This window comes from Xyrauchen texanus, chromosome 22, assembly GCF_025860055.1.
Source record: "Xyrauchen texanus isolate HMW12.3.18 chromosome 22, RBS_HiC_50CHRs, whole genome shotgun sequence".
NCBI classification, from domain to species: Eukaryota; Metazoa; Chordata; class Actinopteri; order Cypriniformes; family Catostomidae; genus Xyrauchen; species Xyrauchen texanus.
Window position 1 is genome coordinate 29703609 of NC_068297.1, and position 26739 is coordinate 29730347.

General features: G+C 40.2%; 1 protein-coding gene across 2 annotated transcripts in view; it reads left to right on the top strand.

The window, feature by feature from the left end:
* Positions 1-551: 551 nt before the first annotated feature.
* Positions 552-26739, top strand: part of LOC127662187 (transmembrane protein 260-like) — a 58423-nt gene continuing 32235 nt past the window's right edge. The window contains exons 1-3 of one of the 2 annotated variants that reach the window (XM_052153276.1): positions 552-1056; positions 4463-4494; positions 7533-7684. In XM_052153276.1, coding sequence (XP_052009236.1) covers positions 945-1056; positions 4463-4494; positions 7533-7684 — 296 coding nt within the window. In that variant the 5' untranslated portion in view covers positions 552-944. Of the gene's footprint in view, positions 1057-4298; positions 4495-7532; positions 7685-26739 lie in introns of those variants that run through there. The other variant, XM_052153275.1, reaches the window with a different exon arrangement.

The following is a 26739-nucleotide window of genomic DNA, read 5'->3' on the forward strand; positions in this document are numbered from 1 at the left end:
ACATCTTTCAAGTTGTAAGTTTTTTTTTAAATAAAGTTTGTTCTTAATGAAACATTTTAAAATTGCAAAGTGGAAATGGCACCCGTTTGGTAGAATGATTCAAAATATTCGATGTTTTATACTAAAACTTAAATTACACACAGTCATACCTAAAACGTGAATTTTGAAGCTGTAGGGTTTAAAAAATGTTTGCTAACAAGTTGCTAGATATGGACTACAATTACCACAAGCATGTGAGTGAACGTGTCAGACAAAACGGAAATCCGTTGTAGTTCTTATCTAGCAACTTGTTTGTTAGCAACATCCTTATTAAAGAAACAGGGATTTTGGACTAAAACACCTCAACAGCACAAATAAAAAGATAATGTTTCTGAAAAGGGCATCCACTGTTTACACACTCATACACGCATAGCGACGATATAACAATTTATTATGGTTTACGTAGTTACGGAAACTATGGTTACTATGGTAATCTTTTTGCTAGCGCTCTTACAAACTCCGCCCAACAAGGAAGTCAAATTCAGCACCAGCTTCAAGTCCAGCCGGAAAAAGTTTCATAGGAACAATCCAGATGTAAATACAGTCAATGAAATATTAGCTCAGTTTTTGATAGCACTTCTGCGAAAACTAATAACGTGATCTTTCTAACGGTCAGCAACACGAACGCTGCAGTTATAAGCGCAACATTTGCAATGCGATCTACGTTAACAAATGCTGCTGCAAGGATACCGGGGTGACTTGAACGATACTTCTGTTATTGTATCCATTCGTTTATAGTATATCTCGTTTATTTACGTGCATCCGAGAAACAACATGCATTTATCGACATATTTTAACGACGCGCGCAATGCATGTGTCTCGAGCCACGCTGAATAACACACGAGACGTGCATGAACGTGCAAATAAGAAAAAACAACTTCAGACTTTAGTGGACGTTGTTTAAAATGTCGTCGGAGACGGACAAGTTGACATGGACGCTGACGGGAGCTACAGTCGCTTGTGTTCTTGCGGTGTATGTAGCTTGTGCTCCGCGCACTGTGCCCGGTGGAGACTCAGGTATGGCTACAGTCACATGTGTCTGTGTGTATATCACATGCAGCCTATCACTGGCTGTAATTTCACATACATTCGCCATATTGCAGGAAGAAATATGAACGGCAAGAGACACTTTGAAATCTCATTGAGTCTGAATGCATCATCAGCAGTGGCCCCAAAAAGTATTTGAACACTCAACACCTAAAAATTGAATTATATTGTATTAAATTACAACATATCAAACTAAGAAATAAATATTTTGAGCAAAGAAAGCACACACACATTTTTTATTCACTAAAAGATGTTAAATATGTATACTGTTCAATATGAAGACAAAGTATTTGGGCACTTTCTGGATGTCAAACATTAGTGGAAAATGCCTATAGCCTAAATAATGTGATGAACTACACCTGTGGCTACTCTGCTAGAACACATGTTTGAACTTGAGGGGAACTGACTTCAAACACAAAAAAATGACTCTGGGACCATTTGGTTAAACATTATTCTGCACAAATGGCTTAGAAAAGAGTCAAAGTGCAGATGCCACTTGGTTTGATATTCTTAAATTTTTAATTATCAAAATACATTTTGGTGCCACTTTACATATACGGGTTGGTGCTTTGATGTTTGATTTTCACGTTTGGTTTATATTTGCACCTCTTTTTAAATGACCTATTTTGTAATTACAATGTTTTTTTAGGATTGTCACTGATGTCAATATCAAGGGGGCGCTTATAGGCCCTTAAGCATGGCATTTAGGGACATTGCAGGATGCTGGCATGATAGTGCTAGCTGAATGCTCGGCTGAAATTCTCCAGGTCTCCGTCTCGCAGTCATAATCCCTTTAGGTGTGCTGCGCCCTGGAGAGGCTGAGCGGGCACCCTGCGAGACTGCTGTTGTCTAGGAATGCTACTGCTGATATGATGAGGATTATTTGGAGGGGAGGGGGAGCCCAAATGGTGTGCTATCACAGAAATTCTTGTCTCCTTCCACTGCTGTCCTGCGCTCAACTGTTTTTGCACCCCTTTCTCTGTTTAACCTTCCCTCTGCTGGACTGGAACCTGCATTCAGCTCTAGACACAGCACTGCTATGAATGAAACTGATTTATAACATGAAACATTTTGATTACAGGGGGATCCACATGCTTTGAAATGTGGTCGACGTGGCCTCACCGTGTGTGTGTGTGTGTGTGTGTGTGTGTGTGTGTGTGTGTGTATATATATTCTCTTCTAAATAGGAAAGTAAAGCAAAGAAAAGTCAAGCAATGAAGTGTAAGGGGTCTGCACCTACAGATAAAGGACTTCCAACATGACAACGAAAACAGACGACCGCTAGTGATATGCTGGAAGTGCCAGCTAACGATTAAAACATTTTGTGATGCACTGAACATTTTGTATTGCATCAGAGAGCACAGATTATAGGATTATACAGTGTTTAGGCAAGTATTGCATCAGGCAGCATTGCTTGGATTTTTACAACAGGGCAGAAACATTTGGGATTACTAGGCAAATGACATTTTATCCATTGATCTCTTAACTGCAGTTTAAATACAGACTTTAGTTTGTTGTTCGATTTTTTTTGTATACTTGAATTAATCAATATTCTGTCAATGACACTTGGAATATTTTGTCATCACACACTTGGATAGTCAATTTATGGAAAATATAATATTTTTTTTTTATGTTTTCTTAACTTATATTTTTGCTATAAAATATTCTCTGTAAATGTAATTTTTTTTATTTCTGTGGCTGAACGAGGCATAATACAACCCAGGCAAAACGTTTTCATTGTAATATTTATAAATTGACATTGATAAATCAATAAAAATTTCATTTTTAAGGACAGTTTTGTGTACTTTTGTACAATAAACAATTTTGTACTATGTTGGGACACTTTTTGATGTAAACTTTTTTTTACCAATGTAAAATTTGGGACATCAAGCAAAACCAATTGAAAACCACTTGTCTTAAAGGGATAGTTCACCCAAAAAGTAAAATTCTCTCATCATTAACTCACCCTCATGCCATCCCAGATGTGTTTAACTTTCTTTCTTCTGTAGAACACAAATGAAGGTTTTTAGAAGAATTTCTCAGCTCTTTTGGTCCATAAAATGCAAGTGAATTGATGGCAAAAATGTGAAGATCCAAAAATCCAGTGGTTTAATCAATGTCTTCAGAAGCGATATTATAGGTGTGGGTGAGAAACAGATCAATATTGAAGTCCTTTTTTACAATAAATTCTGCTCCCTGCTCATCAATATCCACTTTAACTTTCACATTCTTCTTCTTGTGTTTTTGGTGATTCAAATTCTTCATGCTACTGGGTAGGGAGAAAAATTTCTAGCAAAAAATGACTTGAATATTGATCTGTTTCTCACCCACACCTATCATATCACTAATGAAAATATGGATTAAAACACTATAATCATATGGATTACTTTTATGCTGCCTTTATGTGCTTTTTGGAGTGTCAACATTTTGGCACCCATTCACTTGCATTTTATGGACCAAAAAAGCTGAAATATTCTTCTAAAAAATATAATTTGTGTTCTGCAAAAAAAGAAAGTCACACATCTGGGATGGCATTAGTAAATGAGAGAATTCAAATTTTTCCTCTGAACTATCACTTTTAATATTTCATTTTTTTTTTGTGATCATGATTTGTGAATGCTCATGTAGGGTAGAATTTGCTCCCAAACTTGTAACATCAGTCTGTTAGTTGAGGATTTTATTGGAGAAATTTACACACTAACAAGTATAATTGTTAATATCTATTAAATAAAAAATAATGGTACTTTTTACTTCCTGTTGGACCTCTAAACATTTGAAACATCCTTATCCAGTAATCATAAACAACTGTAAAGGTCATGGAAAAGTCATGGAAATTCATTGGGTAAAAAGTGTGGGAACCCTGTTTGAGGGATGCATTTTAACGTAACGTGGTACTGGTTATAATGTGCTCTTGTCATGGTTTACAGGCCTTGAGATATGTGTAAGCATTTTGAAATAGGGGGAGGAAACATTGACGTACATCACAGGCACTCGTAGATTTTCAGTGAAAGCTTTTTGTATGCGTGTGGCTCTGCGTTTAGGGACCATGCTGTTTATGCCTGTTTACACTGTATAGTGCCGGATAGGGCGCTATGCGTGCACCAAGAGTCACGGAATATGGAAAGACTGAATAGATTTGCCCATGTGTGTGTGCGTCTGTCTGCTCAGGGATCAGGGGAGTCATGTGCACTGGAAGAGAATGAGCGTGTCGCTTAGGAAATGTCACACTGGGAAGATTTTGCCGGTTTTGATCCGGGCAAATTAATGCAAAACCCAGTGCAAGTATTTGATTTGGGAAAACTTTCAGGAGCGGACTTGTCTCTTAATAATAATTATTGGGTTTACATTAATTTCCCTCTCTGTTTTTCTTCCACAGGAGAGCTGATCACTGCTGCTTGTGAGCTTGGGGTAAGCATTAGCTGCATTGTTTAATCAATCCACTCATTAACTCTTATAAGCATTAAGGAAGTTTAATTAAGTATGGGGGGGAGAAGAAAGATGATTAATTTACTTTTCAGGCCACAGGTTTTTTTTTCCGATGCACTTCTTTTTTTGTGTGACTAAGTTAGGACTAGAGAATGCTATAATTTGCAACCCTGTTCTTCAAATCCAATTAGACTGAATGGTTAGGCAATGGCTTTGTAAGCTTTGCCTTATGTACGGTATAAGGCTTATTATACTCAACCTCTTTCCATTTTGTGCATGCGTGTGTGCACTTGTGTAAGCCGCAAAGAATGAACTAAATTGGGTTAACAGTTATAATAAGTTTATTATTTAATAAAGTTTATTACGCAGCTGCGATCCTTTTAGGGAGGCTGAGGCGGTGTTGCTATGCCAGTAATCCCTCCCTCTGTCCGTGTGGCCTGCCTGTCTGGCTGCTCTCCCCAGGGTCGGAGGGCTCTCTCTGGGCCGCAGGCCACCGGCCCTCCCTTCTTGCTCCCCGGAGCTGTGTATCTATTCTCCTTTAAACTCCTAGTCGCAGGACTGCCACCTACTGCCTTTCAGCTGTGTGTTCAGGCATTTTCCGCCATGCCACACGCACATCCTGAGTCAGCGACACCTCTCCATTCCTTTCCACACTGTCAATCTCATTTGTTGCTATTGGAGGCATCTCTGCCATACACACCTTCGTAGCAATACACTTGCGCTGTCACAAATGCACACACACTAACACAAGCCCCCTTTATTTGCACCTTGCTGGCACTTCCAAATATGCCCTTCCCAACCCCACCATCTGTTTGCCATACTGTGTCTCACTCTTTCTTTTGTCCTCTCTGTCGCCCCTCCCTAGACTCTCTCTCTCTCTGTTTTTCTTTGCCTTGACCTTTCTAGCTTGCCTTTAAGTTGCCTGTTCTTTTCTCATATTGAAGTAGGATATTTATGCTACCCCTCTATTCTCTTTTATAGGAGGTATTTACACTTGGCCACTTCATACGTTTTCACAGTTCGGATAGCTATCCGATCACGAAAAGACCAGGTGTAAATGCCCTCCGAAATGCATTAGAGACAGATTGCAATCCAATCGCTCAAACCACTTCAGGAAGTGGTTTGAGATGCATTCCAGTCGAAACTGTTCAATTGTAAATGCATCTAGCTGTTCAAGATCCATATGTGAATTTTACTCCGCCCAAACAACGCTACGTCAGCATAGGACAAGTGCGAAATATAACAGCTGCTACCGGGTATTTGCATAGGGCTCACATCGTGCAATAAATAACAACAAATTGAGACACGGATGCACATTGTATTAAAGACAGGACTTTTTTTTCTTAATTTATTTGATACAGATCACTGAAGAAACTGAAACTAAACACTGGCAATTAGCTCAGCTGACGTGCATGGGGAAATATATAGAGCACTGTGGCAGGGCAGAGGGCGTGGCCGGGTCGTGATCATACACACCCGGTCCCTTATCAGGCTAATCAAGCCTCCGAGAGGGATAAAGGTCGACTGCGGAGGATTGTGCGGGAGAGAGAGATAGTTTACTGACATGTCCGTCATGTGTGTGTTTGTGTCCTTTGTTTTAAGTTTACCAATTAAAATATTATTTGTATCGTCAAGCCGGTTCTCGCCGCCTCCTTTCCATTGACTGCTTTACACTGGTGCCGAAACCTAGGAAGGTGGAGGGATACGCCATAGTAGAGTTCTCGCCACTACCGTCCACCCCAACGGAGCAGCCGCGGCCATTTGCCGGGGGACAAGGAGCCCAGCCACCTGGAAGCGGACGACGGCTGTCGACCGCGAGGGGAGAAGGGGCTCCTAACCGACTGCCTGGAGCGGTCAGGGCCGCTGCCAGGGGCGGAGGAGTCACCTACCGGCTGCTGAAACCTAAGTTTACCAATTAAAATATCATTTGTATCATCAAGCCAGTTCTCGCCGCCTCCTTTCCATTGACTGCTTTACAAGCACGTACAAACATAAACACATGCGCACTGTTCAAAGTCAGTTGGAATCAAATATTAAATAACATCTTTTGCATTTTCTGCCCGGCATAAGCATAATCAAGTAAGTGAACTCCGTGTTATTTGCATATAACGCAGGAAATAAAGATCGGATTCATATCCGTTTGGTGCAGACACATTGATTTGACCAATTAGCGGATAGCAATCTGATCAATAAAAATGCATGAAGTGACCAAATAGACTTCTATGTTGAGGAAGATACTTTGAAACTGTTGCTTCCAAAGCTACAAACTACTCCTAATCTAAAGTAGATAAACACTACTACAGTCAAGCTGCTCTTTTGAAAATGTAATTAACTATACTACAAGCTAACAGAAAGTTGCTAACAATATTGAAGCTATGTTGGGTTCATCTGTGAGGATGAGAAAACAAGGAGGATCTCAATAAGTGTGCACCATTTGAACAGATAGATTTACACTGACATACATACTGAAAAATGTTAGTCTCTCCCCACCACTGACTTCTGTATTATCACGTTTCTTTATACAAACCTGGTTGGCATGGACTTTAGCATTACACAATTATTTACAGGATTCAGCTGACTGGGACCCTCTTCGCTGCTTTGATCTTGAACTCAAACTGGCTTTTACACACCCACTTGTCCACTGAGTTTCCAATCCACCCCTCAAACAACCTCTTCTCCATCTCTCTCCTACTTTGAGACTTTTCCTTGCTCTTCACTCTAGAGCACAGCATTTCTCAGCCTGCTGTGCCTGTGTGTTATCAGGTCAGTAGAAGTGAGACGGCCTTTAATAGCTCCAGCCCTTATCGCTCCTGAGGGGACTTAGTGCCTAATTGCTGGGAAGGCAAGGAGACAGAAGATCAGGCTTTTGGGGAGGGGGGATGACAGTGTAAAACTGTAACCAGCCAAAGTAAGAGCTGCCTTTGAAAGCTGAACTATAAGGTGATGGTCGGGGTGTAGGAGGTACTAGATTTGTTTCCAGAATGTTTTGGGAGAGAGTTTACAACTGTGTCTCCCCACAGGTGGCCCATCCTCCAGGATACCCTCTCTTCACCATGCTCTCCTCTCTGATGCTTGCGCTGTTGCCGCTCAGCTCTCCGGCTCACAGTATCAATGTCCTGTGTGCTGTCTTTGGGGCCGGGGCCAGCGGGGCCCTCTGCTTCACTGTCTGCAGGTAAGTGTGAGGGAGACATTGATACCAAGTACAAGTAGCAATACTTTCTTATTTGGTACTCACTGATTTTATGCAGTATTTTTAGTAAAGCTGCAATTTCAGGTATGATACAATAAGACCAATTTTGGGTAAATTATGACAGCATTTTCATCTTTGGGTTAACAATTTTCTTTTTCGAAGCATTTGCCCACTTCAATATGGGACAGGGTATTTTATTTCTGCCAAAATACAGGACGTCCTGGCACGGTCTTACCAGTGTTATTATAGTTTTTATTTGGGTTTTATTTCTTTATTTATCTTTATTTAGGTTTTCATTATTTTCATTAAGTTTGTCTGTTAGTTTTAGTTTAGTTGGTTTTTATTTTAGTTTTAGTATTTTTTATGGCTGCCAAATCTGAGCGTTTACTGGTGTAATTAAAAGTCTATCATTTAATTTGTCAGGGTTCTTGTGTTACCTCTATCCTATGGTATTTTCATGTTTAATGTGGATTGTAAATGTTGCAAATTTTATAATATAGGGTGAATATGGGTAAAGTGACAAAGGATATTTAAGCTTGATCCCCACTGTATCCATATGTATTGCCTTAAATGATTATAAATCATTACTAAACTAATCTTTGGGAAATAAACAATTAAAAGGATAGTTCACCCAAAAATGAAAATAATTTCATCATGTACTCACCCTCATGTCATCCCATATGTGTATGACTTACTTTTTTCTGCCGAACAAAAAGGAGGATTTTTTTAATATTTCAGATCTGTAGGTCCATGCAATGCAAGTCAATAGGGACCAATAATTTAAAGCTCCAAAAAGCACATAAACCAGTATTAAAGTAATTTATAAAACTTCAGTGGTTTAATCCATGTCTTCAGAAGCAATATGATAGGTGTGGGTGAGAAACAGATCAATATTCAAGTCCTTTTTTTAGAGTAAATCTCAACATCAGCCGTCTCCATGGCAATCATGATTTCAAGCTTGATTATATTTCCCAGCATCATCTAGCACTCTGCGAACTCGACTAGTAAGTGTAATCGAGCTTTAAATCATGATCTTTCCTGTAGACTGCAATTGCAAGATGTACAGTGAAAAAGGATTTATATTTTGGTCAGTTCTCACCCAAAACAGATCTGATCACTTCAGAAGACATGGATTAAACCACTTATGGGTATCTTTTATGCTGCCTTTGTGTTTTTTGGATCTTCAAAGTTTTGGACCCTGTTGATTTGTATTTTATCGACCTACAGAGTTTAAATATTCGATTAGATTGTGTTCAGCAGGAGAAAGTCGGGATGGCATGATGAGTTTATTTTAGGATGTGTGGCAGAACTCATTTCATTTCACTGGTGGGAAAAGCAATGTAAAGAAAATGACAGAAATTTGAAGTATATCTTGTTAATGTTATAAAAAGTACAAGTTAACTTAATATTCTGATGTGAAGTTAAGAAATATAAAAAATAAATCTGAATAATTTTTCCTCTGTCCCACTTTACCAGTACTGCTTAAAAAAAATCTGGCCTTTGGTCAAAAGAGGGTTTTCAAAGGTTTTACTTCTCAGTATTGAATATTTCCTCATGTTTGCTTTTGACAAAGGTAGAAGACATCCTAATCTATCTTCACAGATATAATGTTAGGTTATGTGGCGTTTAGATCATAATTCAAAGTGTCAAGAAAAGTAACATTTATAAAAGTGTCCCACTTTACCCATATTCACCCTAGTATAACAAAAACAAAAATTAAATGAATCTGAGATCTTGCATAATTTTATTTTAGTTAGTTTTGGAGTTATGAAAAAGTATTCCAATAATTGTATTTAATTTAAATTATTTTTTAGTTAACAAACATATTTTTTGTTAGTTTTCATTTTAGTTTTTGTTAACTACACTCACCTAAAGGATTATTAGGAACACCATACTAATACTGTGTTTGACCCCCTTTCGCCTTCAGAACTGCCTTAATTCTACGTGGCATTGATTCAACAAGGTGCTGAAAGCATTCTTTAGAAATGTTGGCCCATATTGATAGGATAGCATCTTGCAGTTGATGGAGATTTGTGGGATGCACATCCAGGGCACGAAGCTCCCGTTCCACCACATCCCAAAGATGCTCTATTGGGTTGAGATCTGGTGACTGTGGGGGCCATTTTAGTACAGTGAACTCATTGTCATGTTCAAGAAACCAATTTGAAATGATCTGAGCTTTGTGACATGGTGCATTATCCTGCTGGAAGTAGTCATCAGAGGATGGGTACATGGTGGCCATAAAGGGATGGACATGGTCAGAAACAATGCTCAGGTAGGCCGTGGCATTTAAACGATGCCCAATTGGCACTAATGGGCCTAAAGTGTGCCAAGAAAACATCCCCCACACCATTACACCACCACCACCACCAGCCTGCACAGTGGTAACAAGGCATGATGGATCCATGTTCTCATTCTGTTTACGCCAAATTCTGACTCTACCATCTTCATCTCAACAGAAATCGAGACTCATCAGACCAGGCAACATTTTTCCAGTCTTCAACTGTCCAATTTTGGTGAGCTCTTGCAAATTGTAGCCTCTTTTTCCTATTTGTAGTGGAGATGAGTGGTACCCGGTGGGGTCTTCTGCTGTTGTAGCCCATCCGCCTCAAGGTTGTTCGTGTTGTGGCTTCACAAATGCTTTGCTGCATACCTCGGTTGTAACGAGTGGTTATTTCAGGCAAAGTTGCTCTTCTATCAGCTTGAATCAGTCGGCCCATTCTCCTCTGACCTCTAGCATCAACAAGGCATTTTTGCCCACAGGACTGCCGCATACTGGATGTTTTTCCCTTTTCACACCATTCTTTGTAAACCCTAGAAATGGTTGTGCGTGAAAATCCCAGTAACTGAGCAGATTGTGAAATACTCAAACCGGCCCGTCTGGCACCAACAACCATGCCACGCTCAAAATTGCTTAAATCACCTTTCTTTCCCATTCTGGCATTCAGTTTGGAGTTCAGGAGATTTTCTTGACCAGGACCACACCCCTAAATGCATTGAAGCAGCTGCCATGTGATTGGTTGATTAGATAATTGCATTAATGAGAAATTGAACAGGTGTTCCTAATAATCCTTTAGGTGAGTGTATAATAACACTGGGTCTTACAAACAATCGATGTGACAAATGATCACAGTTTACATTAACATGTAGCTAAGCTAATTAACTTGAGGCATAGCTAAGCTATTCAATACCCTAATAACAAATATTGAGTTAAATTATACATTGTTAATTAAATGGATCAATTCATATTTATACCTACTGGATAAAAATACCTTTTGTGATAAATATTTCAGTTATACTTTACAAAAAGTTTTCATTTGTTAACATTAGTTAATGCATTAACTATCATGAACAAACTGTGAACAATATATTTTTTTACAGCATTTAGTCATCTTAAATAATGTTAGTTAATAAAAATACAATTGCCCATTGCTATTTATGTTAGTTCATAGTGCATTAACTAATGCAGTGTTTCCAAACCACTGTGCCGCAGCACACTAGTGTGCCATGAAAAATGGTCATATTCTTATAAATAAATAAATGCAGAAATAGAAAGTTTAAAAAAATAACCTAGGGTCGGTCTCTCGCTTGATTGATTATAGCAGTAATCAATGGTATGCTTGGCAAACACAGTCCTACCAAGGCAGATTGTTTGATTGGTTATAGCTATGGCCAATTGCGTGCTTGGATACAGCAGCAAAACAATGAATCTGTGTCTGACATGAATAGACCTTGAACTCTGAAGAAGAGATACTCATGAAACATCTCATTTGTAAACAGGTGAGTGCACAGGTGGCAAGAGTGCTAGATGGGTAATGAAAAACAACAGATTTGCTTATTTTCTAATTTGTAGGTTTGTTCTTGCAAATTAATACTTGCAATGCCACAGGAAATTACAGAAAAGTAAACTCATGATCCACAGCATTTATTTCCAGGGATATTTTATTAAAGAATAAGCACCAAGTTCAGCGAGTTTAGTGATTTAATATAATTGTGCAGAATTAGCTGCAAAAATAAAGGGTATTTTGGTGTGACTTGCTTGTGTCACAAATTTGTTTCAATTTTATTTACTAATGAGTTCGTTGACCCCTTCTGGAAATATCACTAGGTGGTGACAAATGAGCATCTTATGTGCTATGAGTGAGTCAGTGAATCATTTTGAGTCATTCACGACCAAAATCTACCAAGAGACTTTATAGTGTTAAGCATTAAAAGAACCAAGCAGATAGTCTTCCTTCAGTTTGAGCCTGATTTTTCATCCAAAACGACAACAAATAATGAGTTTCAATAACGTCCTTACCTTCTCCTTTATTAAAACTTGCATGACTACAAATCTACTGACTACAATCAGAAACGGGTGTTAGACATTATCGCGCTCGGGTGTGTGCACCCTTACCAATTTCTCTCTCTCCGGACGAAGGCTCGACCATGCCCCCGCCACCACAATGCATTTTTTATTTTTATTTGACAATCTTACATGGCACACTAGTCAATGTGTAAAAGTAAGTGATGTTTATACATGTTAAGGGGCATTCACATGACTTGCTTCAGTGCTGCCGAATCCAATTAAGTCTATGAAGTGATACCACTTTACACCAAAGTGTTTTCCACACACATTTTTGCTACACAAATAATGTCACTGAGTAAAGCAACAAGAAATATTTAAAACTGTCCAAAAAACTGTTGTGAAGAGATATTGAATATATAATAATTTCTTTTAATTCTATATTACCTTATCGTTTCAGAGAGTCAGAGACCCCATTTTTTTCCCCTCTCTTCCAAATACATGTTTTCAATGTTTATTGTTCACATCTCCCGCTATCTTGCATGGCAAGCTCGCAAATTCGCCCCTTCATGACGCTTTCTGCAACATTTGTGATGTCGAGGGCAATGTGGTGCTTGACGCTGACATTGAATGGAGCATTTAAATGTGCTTTACAATGACGAAAGAACATTATTGAAACTCAAAATTATTATTATTCAGCTATTATTGTCGTCTGTTCTGATAAAAGTCATGCTCAGTAGATTAATCTGTAGGAAAATGATAATTCATAATTTATAATAATTTTTTCTGATTAAATTTTTTTTTATTGATTCATATAGATAACAAAGAAAAGAAAAACAAATATACACAGAATCAACATTTAACTGCCACTATAATCCCTCCCAATCCCCAACCCCACCCTGACCCTCAACAACATCCCTGTGGTCACGCATGATTATAAACACACACACACACACACACACAAAATATAATAATCACATACATTTAAAACTAAACTTCTCTTTCCACTGCCCCTCCCTGAGAGCCCTCCAAAAATGTCAAAAAGCTGCCTCATTTCCCATCAAACGAATCCCAATTCCCCAGCCTCCTACATTATGCATCCTCGAAAGCCACCACCCTCCCATCTCCGTGTACCATTCTTGAAATGAGGGTGCTCGAGCTGACTTCCATCCCCTTAAAACTATTTGTCTGCCAATCATAACACTGGTTAGGATGGTTATTGATGACTGCCCCATCGTCTAAAATACAGAGTCTGGGGCAAAATGAAATTTCAGTGCCCAATAATCACACATAAAACTCTGAACCTTCAATCAAAATTCTTGGATCTTAACACACCATCAAAAAACATGGGTTGTGTCTCCATCCATTGGCATCACCAGCAGGTGGGTGTGTCTTTAAGACCAAGCCTATACAATCTAGAATAGAATCAATGTAAAATCTTGAATTGCATAAGGCATCTCTAGATGCAGACTTGACGTTTTTTAGAATCCTAGCCCATACTCCCTCCTCCAATACCAAGTTTAAAGGGGACTTATTATGCAAAATTGTAAATACCTAAAGAACTGAGATCTCAACACTCCACTCTCATGTAGGTCACAGAGTGTAATAACCTCCCTCACAATCCACTCTGACCAGCTGAAAGGGGACTTATTAATGCAAAATTTTGGGTTCAACCATATGCTCGAGGCAACATTTAAATAAATGTCTGAATTAAACACTCTGGACACTTTTGTCCATACCGAGTGCGGGATGTAACGGGATGTAACTTTATTTTCCGATTAGTTTGATAAAGGCTTTGCAATAGCGAAATAGGGGCAAGAACTTCCCGTTCAATACAAAACCAGGGAGGGGCTCTCTCAGGTGAAAGCGACAAATGAGCCAAATGTCTGTGACTGAACACATAATAATAAAACAAAATCTTGGGTAGCCCTATCCCACCTTTTTCAGTTGGCCTGAAATGTTATTTGGGACATTTACCATTCCAAATGAAGGACTTCGCTATGCTGTCAAATTGTTTGAAATAAGAGAGGGGGACATCTACAGGGATAGACTGTAGCAGGTAGTTGAATTTTGGAATTCAATTCATTTTGATAACATTAACCTTCCCAATCATTGATAAATGTGATGAAGCCCACCTGCCCACATCGCTCGAAAACCTTCTTATTAAAGGGTCAAAATTAACTAAATCACACAAAGTTGCTGGTAATAAAATTCCCAAATACTTAATGCCCTGTTTTTGCCACTGGAAGGTGCCCAGCTGAAAATCTGTTATCGGGCAGCAAGCTGTCTGAGCCAAAGCTTCGGATTTAGACCAATTAACACTGTATCCTGAAAAGTCAGAAAAGTGATCAATAATTCTGTGGAGGCAAGGCATAGACCTAGTAGGGTCGGAGATGAATAATAAAATATCATCTGTGTAAAGAAAAAGCTTATGCACCACACCTTCCGCCACCACCCCTGGAAAATCATCCTCCTTCAACAATAATGGGGAAGGAGTGCAACCCTGCCGGGTGACCCTATTCAGAGTAAAATAATCTGAAATTAATCCATTCATTTGTACCGCTACTACCAGATGTCTATAAAGTAACTTAATCCTACCAATAAAAGTATTCCCGAACCCATACATTTCTAAAATCTTAAAAAGATAATCCCATTCTACCATATCAAAGGCCTTTACCCAAAGGCCTTTTCGGCATCAAATGATATGGCAGCGACCGAAGTCTAATCATTCGCAACTGACCACATGATACTGAGGAAATGCTTATGTTATCAGAAGAGCTATGGCCCTGAATATACCCCACCTATGCAGCCAATTTTGTAGCATAAAATCTAAAAAACTTTCAGCGGCAAAGCCATCTGGCCCCGTAGCCTTGCCTGTAGGCAAGGCCTTATTTACCTCATCAAGCTCCTCCAAGTTTATCTCAGAGTCAAGAGAATTGTTTTGCTCAGCTGGCAGTTTAGGAAGTTCTAATCATTCCACAAAGTTTCTAATATTCTCATCAGACATGGAACTATAGAGATCAAGATAGAATTTCTTTAAAAGCATTATTAATATCAATGGCTGAGGTAAATATTTCACAACCAACAGATTTCTCTAAGTGAATGGTACAAAAAGACTCTCTCTGTTTTATGTATGTAGCCAGAGGTTTTCCTGCTTTTTCCCCCAACTCAAAGAATGACTGTCTTGCCCTGAATAGCCAAAACTCCACCATCCATGACAAAATAGCATTATATCTGTATTTCAAATGGGTCAATTCTCTGAACACTTCAGCTTTGCCTCAGCACTTTTAATAGTCCCTTCCAACTCCACGAATTCTCATGCTTTGGATTATTTGGTGAATGAGGCATACTGTATGATCCGACCCCTAAGAACCGCCTTAAGTGCCTTGTTGGAATTTGTTGGAATTCAGGATTTTGCAAAAGGGATACATTAAAGTAGCAACTATATGATTTATTTTTCTCTGTATGTGGCAACACTTCTAAACTCACCAGGGCGTGATCTGAGACTAAGATGTTTCCAATTGAGCAATCAACAACATATGAAACGAGGGACTTAGATATATAAAAATCTATACTAGAACAAATCTTATGGACTGATGATAAAAATGTATAGTCCCTACCAGGGTTCAAAATTCTCAAAATATCTGTAAGACCAAGATTTGTACACATCCTGTGAAGCGTCAGTGTTGTTCTAGGGGGCTTACATACTTTTACTTCACTATGATCAAGAACTGAGTACATCAATAGATTAAAGTCTCCTCCCAATATTATGAGGGGTGCCAGCAGCTTGCAACATCCTTTCAAGATCTATAAAAAACCCTAATCATCAGCGTTAGGTGCGTAAATATTAGCTAAATTAATTTCTGCTAAAACAATAATGACTCTTCCTAATTAAATGTTAATCTGTTTGAGACATTTGAATTGTAAATGCTTACTTATCAATGTAATGACTCCCCTGCTCTTACTTGAGCCAGCACTAAAGAAAACATGTCAACACCATATCTTCCCAAAATGTTCAGCTTCCTGAGGGGAAAGATGCATTTCTTCAAGACACTATATCATATTTCTTATGTTTAAGAAAATAAATAACCTTCCATCTTTTTATGGGGTAACCCAACCCATTCACATTCCATGTGGAGAGAGACAATCCACTCATATTAACATTTGACATTTTGACATATTAGAATGTGAGAGTGTGTCAAAAATAAAATGATAAAGACCACATTCCAATATTAGTGCAACATTTGAACCCCACACTTCCACCCAAACCAAACAAACAGAAAAAAGAAAAATGTGCAAATTAACCCCGTGCACGACAGCGCCAACTGGTGTCCATCCCTCTAAACTCAAACAGTCCATGTACGCCTACAAGAGCCCCCGAGACAACTTTGCCGTCAGATTGCTCAAGTTTCTATACACATTTTTTATAGAAAGATTATCTATAAAACAAACTCCTGCCAATAGGTGGAATAAACACAAAGAACGTGTAGATTCATCCACATAACTGTCCAGAAGGTGTGTTCCTCCACAAAACAAACTCCAGTTGCTAGTGGACCCAGCACAAACAATAAAGGCACTCCGTTTCCTCAGACTGTCAAGTGAATGTTCAGTGAGTCGGTCCACTTGGCTTCAATGTGATTATCACAAAATAACTTACTAAGTCCATTGACTTTACGAAGGACATCGCATGTGGGTACATGTAAATATTTTATGGCCATCCTTAGCATCTATTCTCAATTTGGCTGGGAACATCAGTGCAAAAGCGTCCTTCCGCTGATGTAAGAGTTTCTTGCATTCCTTGAATCGATCACTCTTCGCACTTGTCTCTGCCTGTCTCCCTCAGCGGATCACCGAGCCGGAACCCTGTTAGCTCACTCGATTTCCAGCTTATGGCTTGTTATGTTGAGCAGATTCGGAAAGAACCAGTCAAGGAATTTCACCGTATCCCGACCTTCTTCGGCCTCTGGAATTCCAACAATATGGACTTTATTCCTTATTCTCCAACTTCTCCCAGATGCACTCCAAATATACCTTGGTCGCTAGTGGATTAGCAGCTGATTCCCTCTCCGATGACTCCAGATATTCGATCCTTTTCTCGACATCCCCCCATTTTGTAACCTCCTCAGTGAATTTTGTCTCCATGGCATTGATCGATCGACATATTACAGCAAGATCCTCCAAGTCAGTAACGACCTTCATCAGCATTGCTGACATGTTCAACAATTCTCACCGAATTTGCCTCACTTCTACGGCCAAACTGGTTCCAGGGCTTGCGGCCTGCTCGGGGACATCAGCTTGAGCACGTAAGTGTCTTTTAATGTCTCCAGAGCCTGAGGATTTAGAATTCTTTGACTTATTGTCTTCCTAGAACAGTTAAGGAACAGGGTGTATGGAATCTCAACAGTTTATGACATAAAAAGTATTAAAACTAGAAAAGTATATATATTATATATATATATATAAATGTATATTTACATTTACATTTATGCATTTGGCAGACGCTTTTATCCAAAGCGACTTACAGTGCAATTATTACAGGGACAATCCCCCTGGAGCAACCTGAAGTTAAGTGCCTTGCTCAAGAACACAATGGTGGTGGCTGTGGGGCTCGAACCAGCGTCCTTCTGATTAACAGATTAATCAGAGGATTTATACCCCCCACAAAGTGATAAATACATGCTCACACACACACACACACACACACACACACACACACACACACACACACACACATGTTGGTCTACCTATCATTATGAGGACTTTCCATAGACATAATGACTTTTATACTGTATAAACTATAGATTCTATCCTCTAAACCTAACACAACCCCTAAACCTAACCCTCACAGAAAACCTTCTGCATTTTTACATTTTCAATAAAACATTGTTTAGTATGATTTTTAAGCGATTTGAATTATGGGGACACTACAAATGTCCTCATAAATCACATTTATAGCATAATAACCTTGTAATTACCAGTTTGTAACTTACAAAATTGTCCTCGTAAATCACAAAAACACGCACACACACACACACACACACACACACACACACACACACACACACACACACACACACACACACACTGGTGGTTTATATGTGTGTATATGTTGCTGGGATAACATAATGGTTAAACATTCCATGCATTTTAATTCGGCTCATTTTTAACATGCTTAGTGATTTAAAACCACTCATCAATGTCGTTTGAAATGACCAATCAAATCAAAGAAGGCAGGACTCGTGAATCGAGAGGAGAAGCGCTCGGCTCAATGCAAAGCAAGATAGTTCAGCAGTCATTGCCATGTAAGTAGTGAAACTATATGGCTTTGTTTCTTTCATCATAGCCTCTTATGTTCATTCATTTTTGTTTTTTTAACCCCCCCAATAATAAAAACGTGTAAGTACAACCCCCCCATTATTTATGCCATGATCATTGGAAACATTTAAATGCTTCACATTGCAACCCCACCAATGTTCAAGCCAAAGCTACACACCCTTGCTTGTCAGGACCAAGTTGTTTGAGGGCAATTTGTCTGAATTTACAATCGAAACTACACGTTACACACACGTTTCTCAATATTGGTCGCCTTGTTCGCAATCTGTAAGACTGCTGGCGCACACTGTTACCTTTGGTTTGATACTTCATTATGGGCAGACTCATTTCTGACCCATTGCATCTCAATGAGGGCTCGTTGCAGTACCATATTTGACCAAAGATTTCTATTTGGGGAGGTTCGGGAGGGCAGCAGTTTCTCTGCCCCACATGCACATATCTCTATCATACAAAGTACAACAGAGTATTCAGATAAATTATTTCAGAATTAAAAAAAAATATTCAAGGCCTGATTTAAATACCTTTTTCAGTATGGTGAACACATAACAGGTTAACAAATGGCATTATTGGAAATTTCTATTATGGATCTATGTTCTTTGATGAGCCGTGCCTTTGTATAGAGTAATAATATCATAGACCCTCTCCTTGATTCACATTCATTGTGCATATTGCCAGAGAATTTATAGTAAAAAATAGATTTAAAAATAATGGTGCACAGTGTCTCCCACATGCAGATTAAATTTTATCTGAGAAAAACAGCTGATTTGCCATTGTGAGCTGTATTCGACCAATCATTATAATTGACACCACAGAAATTTGCAAGTATGAACATTAACCCGGGGTTTACGAATGTACAGTGTGAAACATGAAGCAAGATAAGGATTTCATTTACAAGATATGGATTTCATTTACCCTGGGTTAAACTCTTGTTTTAATGCAGTGTTTGATTGACAGGTGAGGGGTGGTGCTTCGCTGCTCTCCGGGACACATCAGGATGGATCAGCATTTACACCTCAAATGCGATGTGGCCAAATGCATGTTTGACTACCTCTGTATGAGGTTTTTGTGGTCCGATCACAAAAAATGTTGGACCCCATTTACACCTGTATTTAGCGCTGACCACTTGTGATCAAATCCCCTAAAATGCATCTTGATACCCGGTGTAAACTACTATTTGTATTTTGAGTTATAAGTTCCACAATTTTCTCCATAAATTAAAGGGGTTGCTCTCCAAAAATTTAAATTCTCTCATAATTTACTCACCTTCATGCCATCCCAGATGTTTGACTTTTTTTAGCTCTGTTGGTCCATTCAATGCAAGTGAATGGTGACCAAAGCTTTGAAGCTCCTAAATGCACATAAAGGCAGCATAAAAGTTATTCATATGACTACAGTGGTTAAATCCATGTCTTCAGAATCAATATAATATGTGTTGGTGAGAGAGCCATTTTTTTTACTATGAATCTCCACCTTTGACCAGCCCTGACCAGTAGGTGCCGATATGCATGAAAAATTTGAATTGCCAAAAAAAAAAACAGAAGAAGAAGAATATGGAAGTGAACATGAAAGTTGAGATTTATAGTGCATTTTATGGATCTACAGAGCTCAGATAATCTTCTAAGAATGTTCATTTGTGTTCTGCAGAAGTGAGAAAGTCATACACATCTGGGATGGCTTGACGGTTAGTAAATGTTGAGAGAATTTTCATTTTTGGGTGGACTATCCCTTTAAAACAGATTAATGTATGTGTATAATCAATCAACTCGCCTTGAACCAAAATTAAACACATTTGGCTTGGTTTAGTCATCCACCTCTTAAGCAGTTCAACAACAAAACCTTTATTTATGACAGAATATCCTCAGAATGTTTCTCAACAGTAATAAGATCTTACTTTACAATTAGCATAAGGCTGTCTAGTAAAAAACAACAGGTTTTACTTTACAGTACTGCAGAGCAAAGGCAGCCCTTCAAATAGATGCAAATTCAGTTTCCCCAATGAACTAACTCACTTATTTTGTGATTAAGTTAAAATGTCCTCACATTAACTGCCTGCCCAGAATTGGACTTCAGTCAGCAGAAAATTGGTCTAAACAGGCAGTTGCTGCTGCATGTATTTTAATGTGTACATCTGACTCTCACAAATGATGTGAATAATGCATTCCCTTACTCAGAGTTTGCGAGCCAAGCTGACAAGAGATTTGGCTGCAGTTACATGTCCAATGCAACCTCTGCTTTTAAGCCTCAAAGGATTTAGATCCAATTTTGGATTACAGCAAGCAAAAACGTTATTTCCTTTTATTACTGATGCTAGTGAGGATTGCAGTTCATACGCGCACATACACACACACACAAGTAAAACCCTCTTAGCCCTTAAGTTTCTGCATATAATCTATGTTTTCAATTGAAACCATAAGCGTAATAGGTTTTGATGGTTATCTGTCCAAGCTTAGGCTGGGGTTTGGCCCTTATGCTTTTGTGCTAGGCTCAAAGCAGTAGCTGGCAGGCTTGAGATGCCAGAACTGGGAGGAGTTTTTTTTAGGGGTCTCAAAGCTTCCGGCACAGTCTGTAACTCCCCTCTGGGTTGGCACTGGGGTCCTTAGGTGCTCCGCCCGTGCCCAGTGGTAATGCTGAGGTGGCATGCCACTCACAGTCGGGACACTACCGGTCAGGCCTGTCCCCAGGCTGCTACCCTGGCACCCAACACCACTCTGAGACTGACCATATTATTCCCAGGATGTTCTCTGCTATCCTTTGCTTTGAAGAATTTCAGTTCATAAAGGCTTAAATACCTCTTTTGTACTTTTAGCAATATAAATCAAAAGAGCTATCTGCTATCTGTTCCATTCTTCACTGTGCAGTGTTTACAGGCAAGGTCCTAAAACTTTTTGTTGTACTTACAGAATCATGAGCTACATTTATAGTAGCTTGAGCCATCTGTAAAATACCCTGTGACTCTGGAGCTACAGGAAAATTATGCTCTGACAATCCTGATTGGCTAATTGCTAGTCTGTTATAGTCTATAGGAGTCAGTTAAGAGCCCTAAATACTGTGAACTGGTAAAATATTTACTATAATATAATTCAATGTTTGTGATTATGTTGCTTTCAAAGAAATTGACTCCAGTCTGTCAGAATACACGGCTACTTTACAATGCCCGTTTAAATGACTGACGCTGCAAATAATTTTTAAATAAACTTTTTGGATGCATTGTGATGCAAATAAATAAATACTTTGCATTTGCTGTATATTCATCTGTGATTACATAATAGAAGTGGTCACACGGTTACCCAAGGTGACTCCATCCATCCACCCCACCCCCAGTCCCGGGTCCACCGCACCTGTGAGGGTGCACACCAGCCAAGAGCAGACGGGTCCAGTTCTGCATGCACCAGCTCATATCACAGCTGACCGAGTTCCAGTGCCCACCTGTCTTGGTGCGTTTGTGTCCATATAAGGCACCTTGCCATATGGTCATGACTGTGCTTTCCTCAGTGGACCCTCCATTCGCACTTAGTCACCCCACTGCTCTCTATGATGAGCTGGGTTTATAAGCAAGATGCTTGCTTAATGAAAGGAGTATTAGAATGTGAAACTGTTAGGGTGTGTTAAGTGGGGATATAATAAAAAACATGTCTTTTAGATGTGTTTTATTGAAGTGTTAATAATAAATATTCCATTCTGTGGTATGTTTCTACAGTGTAGTTTTCCGAATTTAATGTATATGTTTCTTTGTGGTTTCTACTGTGGTTTCCCACGTCCCTTGGCTGCCCCCTCCCTTATACCTCTGTTGTCAGGTAAATCACTGACCAAGAAGAAACAGCTCCTGGCAGCATAAGCTTATGATTTATGAGCCAGTCTAATCTGTAAAATGCTTTGGTTTCCTGCCATGCAGTTCTTGCTGTCTATATTAAAGGAATGGTTCACCCAAAAATGAAAATTCTCTCATCATTTACACACCCTCATACCATCCCAGGTGTATATGACTTTCTGTCATATGCTGAACACAATCAAAGAGTTTTAGAAGAATATCTCAGCTCTTTAGGTCCTTATAATGCAAGTGAATGAGTTCCAAAATTGTGATGCTCAGAAAAGCACTCAAAGACAGAAAGCAATCCATAAGACTCCAGTGGTTAAATATATGTCTTCAGAAGTGATAGGTGTGGGTGAGATAGTCTTTTTTTTCTATAAATGATCCTCTCTGCCCAGTATGTGGCAATATGCATGAAGTATGCCAATCTCCAAAAACAAAAGAAGAATGTGAAAGTGGAATTATAGATTTATGGTTAAAAATGACTTACATATTGATTTTTGTCCCCCCACACCCACACCCACACCTATCAAATAGCTTCTTAAGATGTAGATTTAATCACTGGAGTCTTTTGAATTACGTTTATGCTGCCTTTATTTGCTTTTGGAGCTTTAAAATGTCACTTTCATTGTATGACCCTACAGAGCTTAAATGTTATACTAAAAATCTTCTGCGATGGTATAAGGGTGAGTAAAGGATGGAAGAATTTTCATTTTTGGGTGAACTACCCCTTTAACCTGAACTGAATTCCTAGCAGTGGTTCCTCCAGAACTCTGGTACCCTCCTTTTGCATTTTATGTCAAAATTGTTTTAGATTTGGGAACTTAAGACATATCCTGTAATATATATACTACGGACATTTCTTAAAAGAGCCCATGAAATGGCCTGATAATTGCAGTTTTCTTTCCTGTGTTGACATATTTTCTTATTGTAACTGGAAGTTGCGGGTCTTCCTTTTTTTAAATAGCTGATATAGTGCAACAGTCTGGTTCTTGACATAAAAATCCCCTTACTCCATAGTGGAATTGATTTGTTGCAATAAATTCTAAACTGTTAAAGGCAGACCTACTGTGCGCTCTAAGATTGTTAATCGATGGTATGTGCTTCTGTTAAATCCATCAGTCCTTCCATTTAAAAAAACAAAACAAAACATTTATAGCGGAATTCCTGGTGAAACCAAACAGAGAATCTTGATAAATAAATAATGCAAAAAGAGCTCTGCATCGACAGGTCACTACTGTGAAGTAATGCAAATGACGCAATTGTGTCGGTCTCCATAACTTTCAAACTACTTATATATTTGTATACAGTATACCTGAATTTACCTGAAACTTAATGTGTTCCCTTTACAAAAAGCTTCACTATGATGCTGCGCTTTGCTAAGCGCTTTTGGGAACAATCGTGCATTGTGACCAGCTGTGAATATGTGTGTAACACATCAATGAACATTGACCGTAATTTATAGCTTCGGCTGGTGAGATCATTAGATGCACCAGCATGTCGTCAGATCCGTTTTCTTCAGAGCAAACTGTGCTGTGTGTCTCACAAGCCTGTCAGAAACTTTCTTTCCTCTGCTAGGATTTAGAATTTGTTAGGCAGTGCGCAGTGAACCTTTTCTCCTTTCCTCTTTCTATATATATATATATATATATATATATATATATATATATATATATATATATATATATATATATAGAAAATAGAAAGAAAAGGTGGAAAAATGTCGGAGAAGCAAAGCAAACGATGCGTGTTTCCCTGTCAACGTTCCATGACTGTCAGGGACACGCATCAATTTTGTTTTGTTTGTTTGGGGGAAGAGCATGCTGCTCTCGCGTTGGGGCAGGGCATGCTGCTCTCCTACTTTGGGGCGAAATGCTTCGCGCTCGCCTTGCTTACTTCTGGGACTCAGCGCCCACTCTTTCATCTTGGGGCTCTCGCATATATCTGGCTGAGGAGCGAGAGACGGGTCCGTACCTATCGCTCACTCTCTCCCCAGATCCAGCTGATCCTTCTCGTAATCTGAAGCACGCCTTGGCGCCTCTTTGTTTCATGAGGGGGCGCTGAACCTCTGTACATTCCACGCATAATAATAAAGTGGCTGAGAAATTACTCGAGGTGGTTACTTGGGCTGTGGCCAGACTACAAGCTAGACTGGCCACGTGAACAAGAGACACCCCCCAAACGCTCCAAACTATAAGACAGATTTCTGTCTGGTGGCCAAAAAATGTAAATAATAATAATAATAATAATAATAATAATAATAAAAATTTAAAAAAAGGAAACGCTATATTAGTCCCTTCCTTTCTTTGATGTCCTCCATGACTAGCTTTCTCACTCATGGAGAAACCATATACTTCCGTGTTCACGTACCCTCGACGTCTTTATACTCGACTACCGTGGGTGCTGAGACGCGAGGGTATTCAATGATGCCGCCGGTCGAAGAGACGCTTGCGGGCTATCTCTCACCAGGTTCGGCATCATCACTCAAGAAACCCGCTCTCCCCACTAAGCCATGCAGGACTACCTCCATGCTAGTGGGGAGGGCTTATCAAGCAGCAGGTCAGGCCGGTGCTGCGCTGCACACCATAGCCATGTTACAGGCATACCAGGCTGACCTACTGAAAGACCTGAGTTGCGGGTGCAATTCCGGGGGCCGTCGGCCACCCAGTCCCGCCCCAACTCAGCTAGGCAGATCGTGGGGGGGGGTTGTGTCCGATTTTAGATCTTTGAGGCTTGAACCACTCGGTCAGGGTGTTCAAGTTCAAGATGCTAAATGTCTAGTCGGTCGTGTCTCAGATCCAAAGTTACGATTGGCTGATCACTATCGATCTCATGGACGCATATTTCCATATTGGAATTCTGCCACAGCACAGGAAGTTCCTGAGGTTCGCTTTCGGGGATGAAGCCTTCCAGTATCGGGTTCTTCAATTCGGCCTAGCCCTATCACACATTCACGAAATGCATGGATGCAACACTGGCTCCTTCGCGACTCCGGGGCATCCGCATTCTGAATTATATAGACGACTGGCTGATCTTAGCGCAGCTCCAAGAACTGGCAGTTCAGCATAGGGATATTGTCTTAGCTCATCTGGTTTCTCCGGGTCTGAGACTCAACGTCAAAGAGCGTTCTCTCTCCCACCCGGGGAATCACCTATCTGGGGGTTATATGGAATTCGATCACGATGCGGGCACAGTTGTCTCCAGCTCATATCACGTCCATTCAGAACACCCTGAGAAAACTCAGGCTAGGTCAAGGTTGCACTGTTCACCAGTATCAACAAATACTAGGTCTCATGGCGTCTGTGTCCACGGTGATCTCTTTGGGCCTGCTCCATATGAGACCGTTTCAGCTGTGGCTAAAAGCCAGGGGATTTCATCCAAGGGCCAGTCCCCTAGGCTAATAAGGGTTACACGCCGCGTGCTTCGTTCCCTTGCTATGTGGTTCAGACCCCGGTTTCTTACCTTGGGTCCCACTGTAGGTGCATCTCGTCGTCGCAGGCTGCTAACGACGGACGCCTCCCTAACGGGCTGGGTAGCGGTATTAAGTGGTCGTCCAGCTCAAGGGGATGGGAGGGTCATCAGCTCGGTTGTCACAGTAACTGTCTCGAGTTGATGCCGGTATTTCTGGCCCTGAAATACTTTCTCCAGAGGCTACCATGTCTTGGTGCGGGTGGGCAATACAGCGGTAGTCTCTTACATAGACCATCAAGGAGGTCCACGTTCACGTCAGCTAAATTTCTAGCACGTCGGATTCTCCTTGGGGTCCAGGGCAAGCCCCTGTCTCTCAGGACAGTTTATATCCCTGGATGCCCATATGTGGGAGCAGATTTACTGTCCAGACAGAAAATACAGATGGGTGAGTGGAAACTCCACCCCTAGGTAGTGGAACAAACCTGGGTGAGATTGTACAGGGTAGAAGAGGACCTCTTTGCCTCTATGAACAGCGCAATGTCTCCTCTTCTTCTCCCTGATTCACCCTGCCCCCCCTGGGTCTAGACGTGATGGTGCATACATGGCCCTGAATCTGTATGCGTTTTCCCCCGGTTTCTCTGCTCCCGGGAGTCTTGGCCAGAGTTCGCCAGCAAGGGTCTTGCCTCTTACTGATAGCGCCGCTCTGGCTGAACAAGGTATGGTTCTTGGAGCTAATATCTCTCCTCGACGGCTCGCCTTGGGCAATTCCGGACAGGAGGGACCTTCTGTCTCAGGATATTTCATCCCCGGCCCGAATTGTGGAAACTTCATGTTTGGCCCCTGAAGGGTACAAACTAAGGGACACAGGTCTGTCACCTGAGGTTATCGAGACCATTCTTAGTGCAAGGGCTCCCTCTACCAGAAGAATCTACACCAATAAATGGGGTGTCTTCGAAAAGTGGTGCAGTTCACATGGTGCAGATCCAGTTAACTGCCAAATTACTTTCTGCAGGAAAAACTGTCAGCAGGCATATGCCCCGCTACTCTCAGGGTTTATGTGGCCGCCATTTCGACTTGCCACGCCTTGATGGACGGGGTGCCTTTGGGGAGGCATCCTCTACTCGCTCGCTTCATTCGTGGAGCCAATGCGACTGAGACCAGAACTCCTTCATGGGACTTATCAATAGTCCTGGAGGGTCT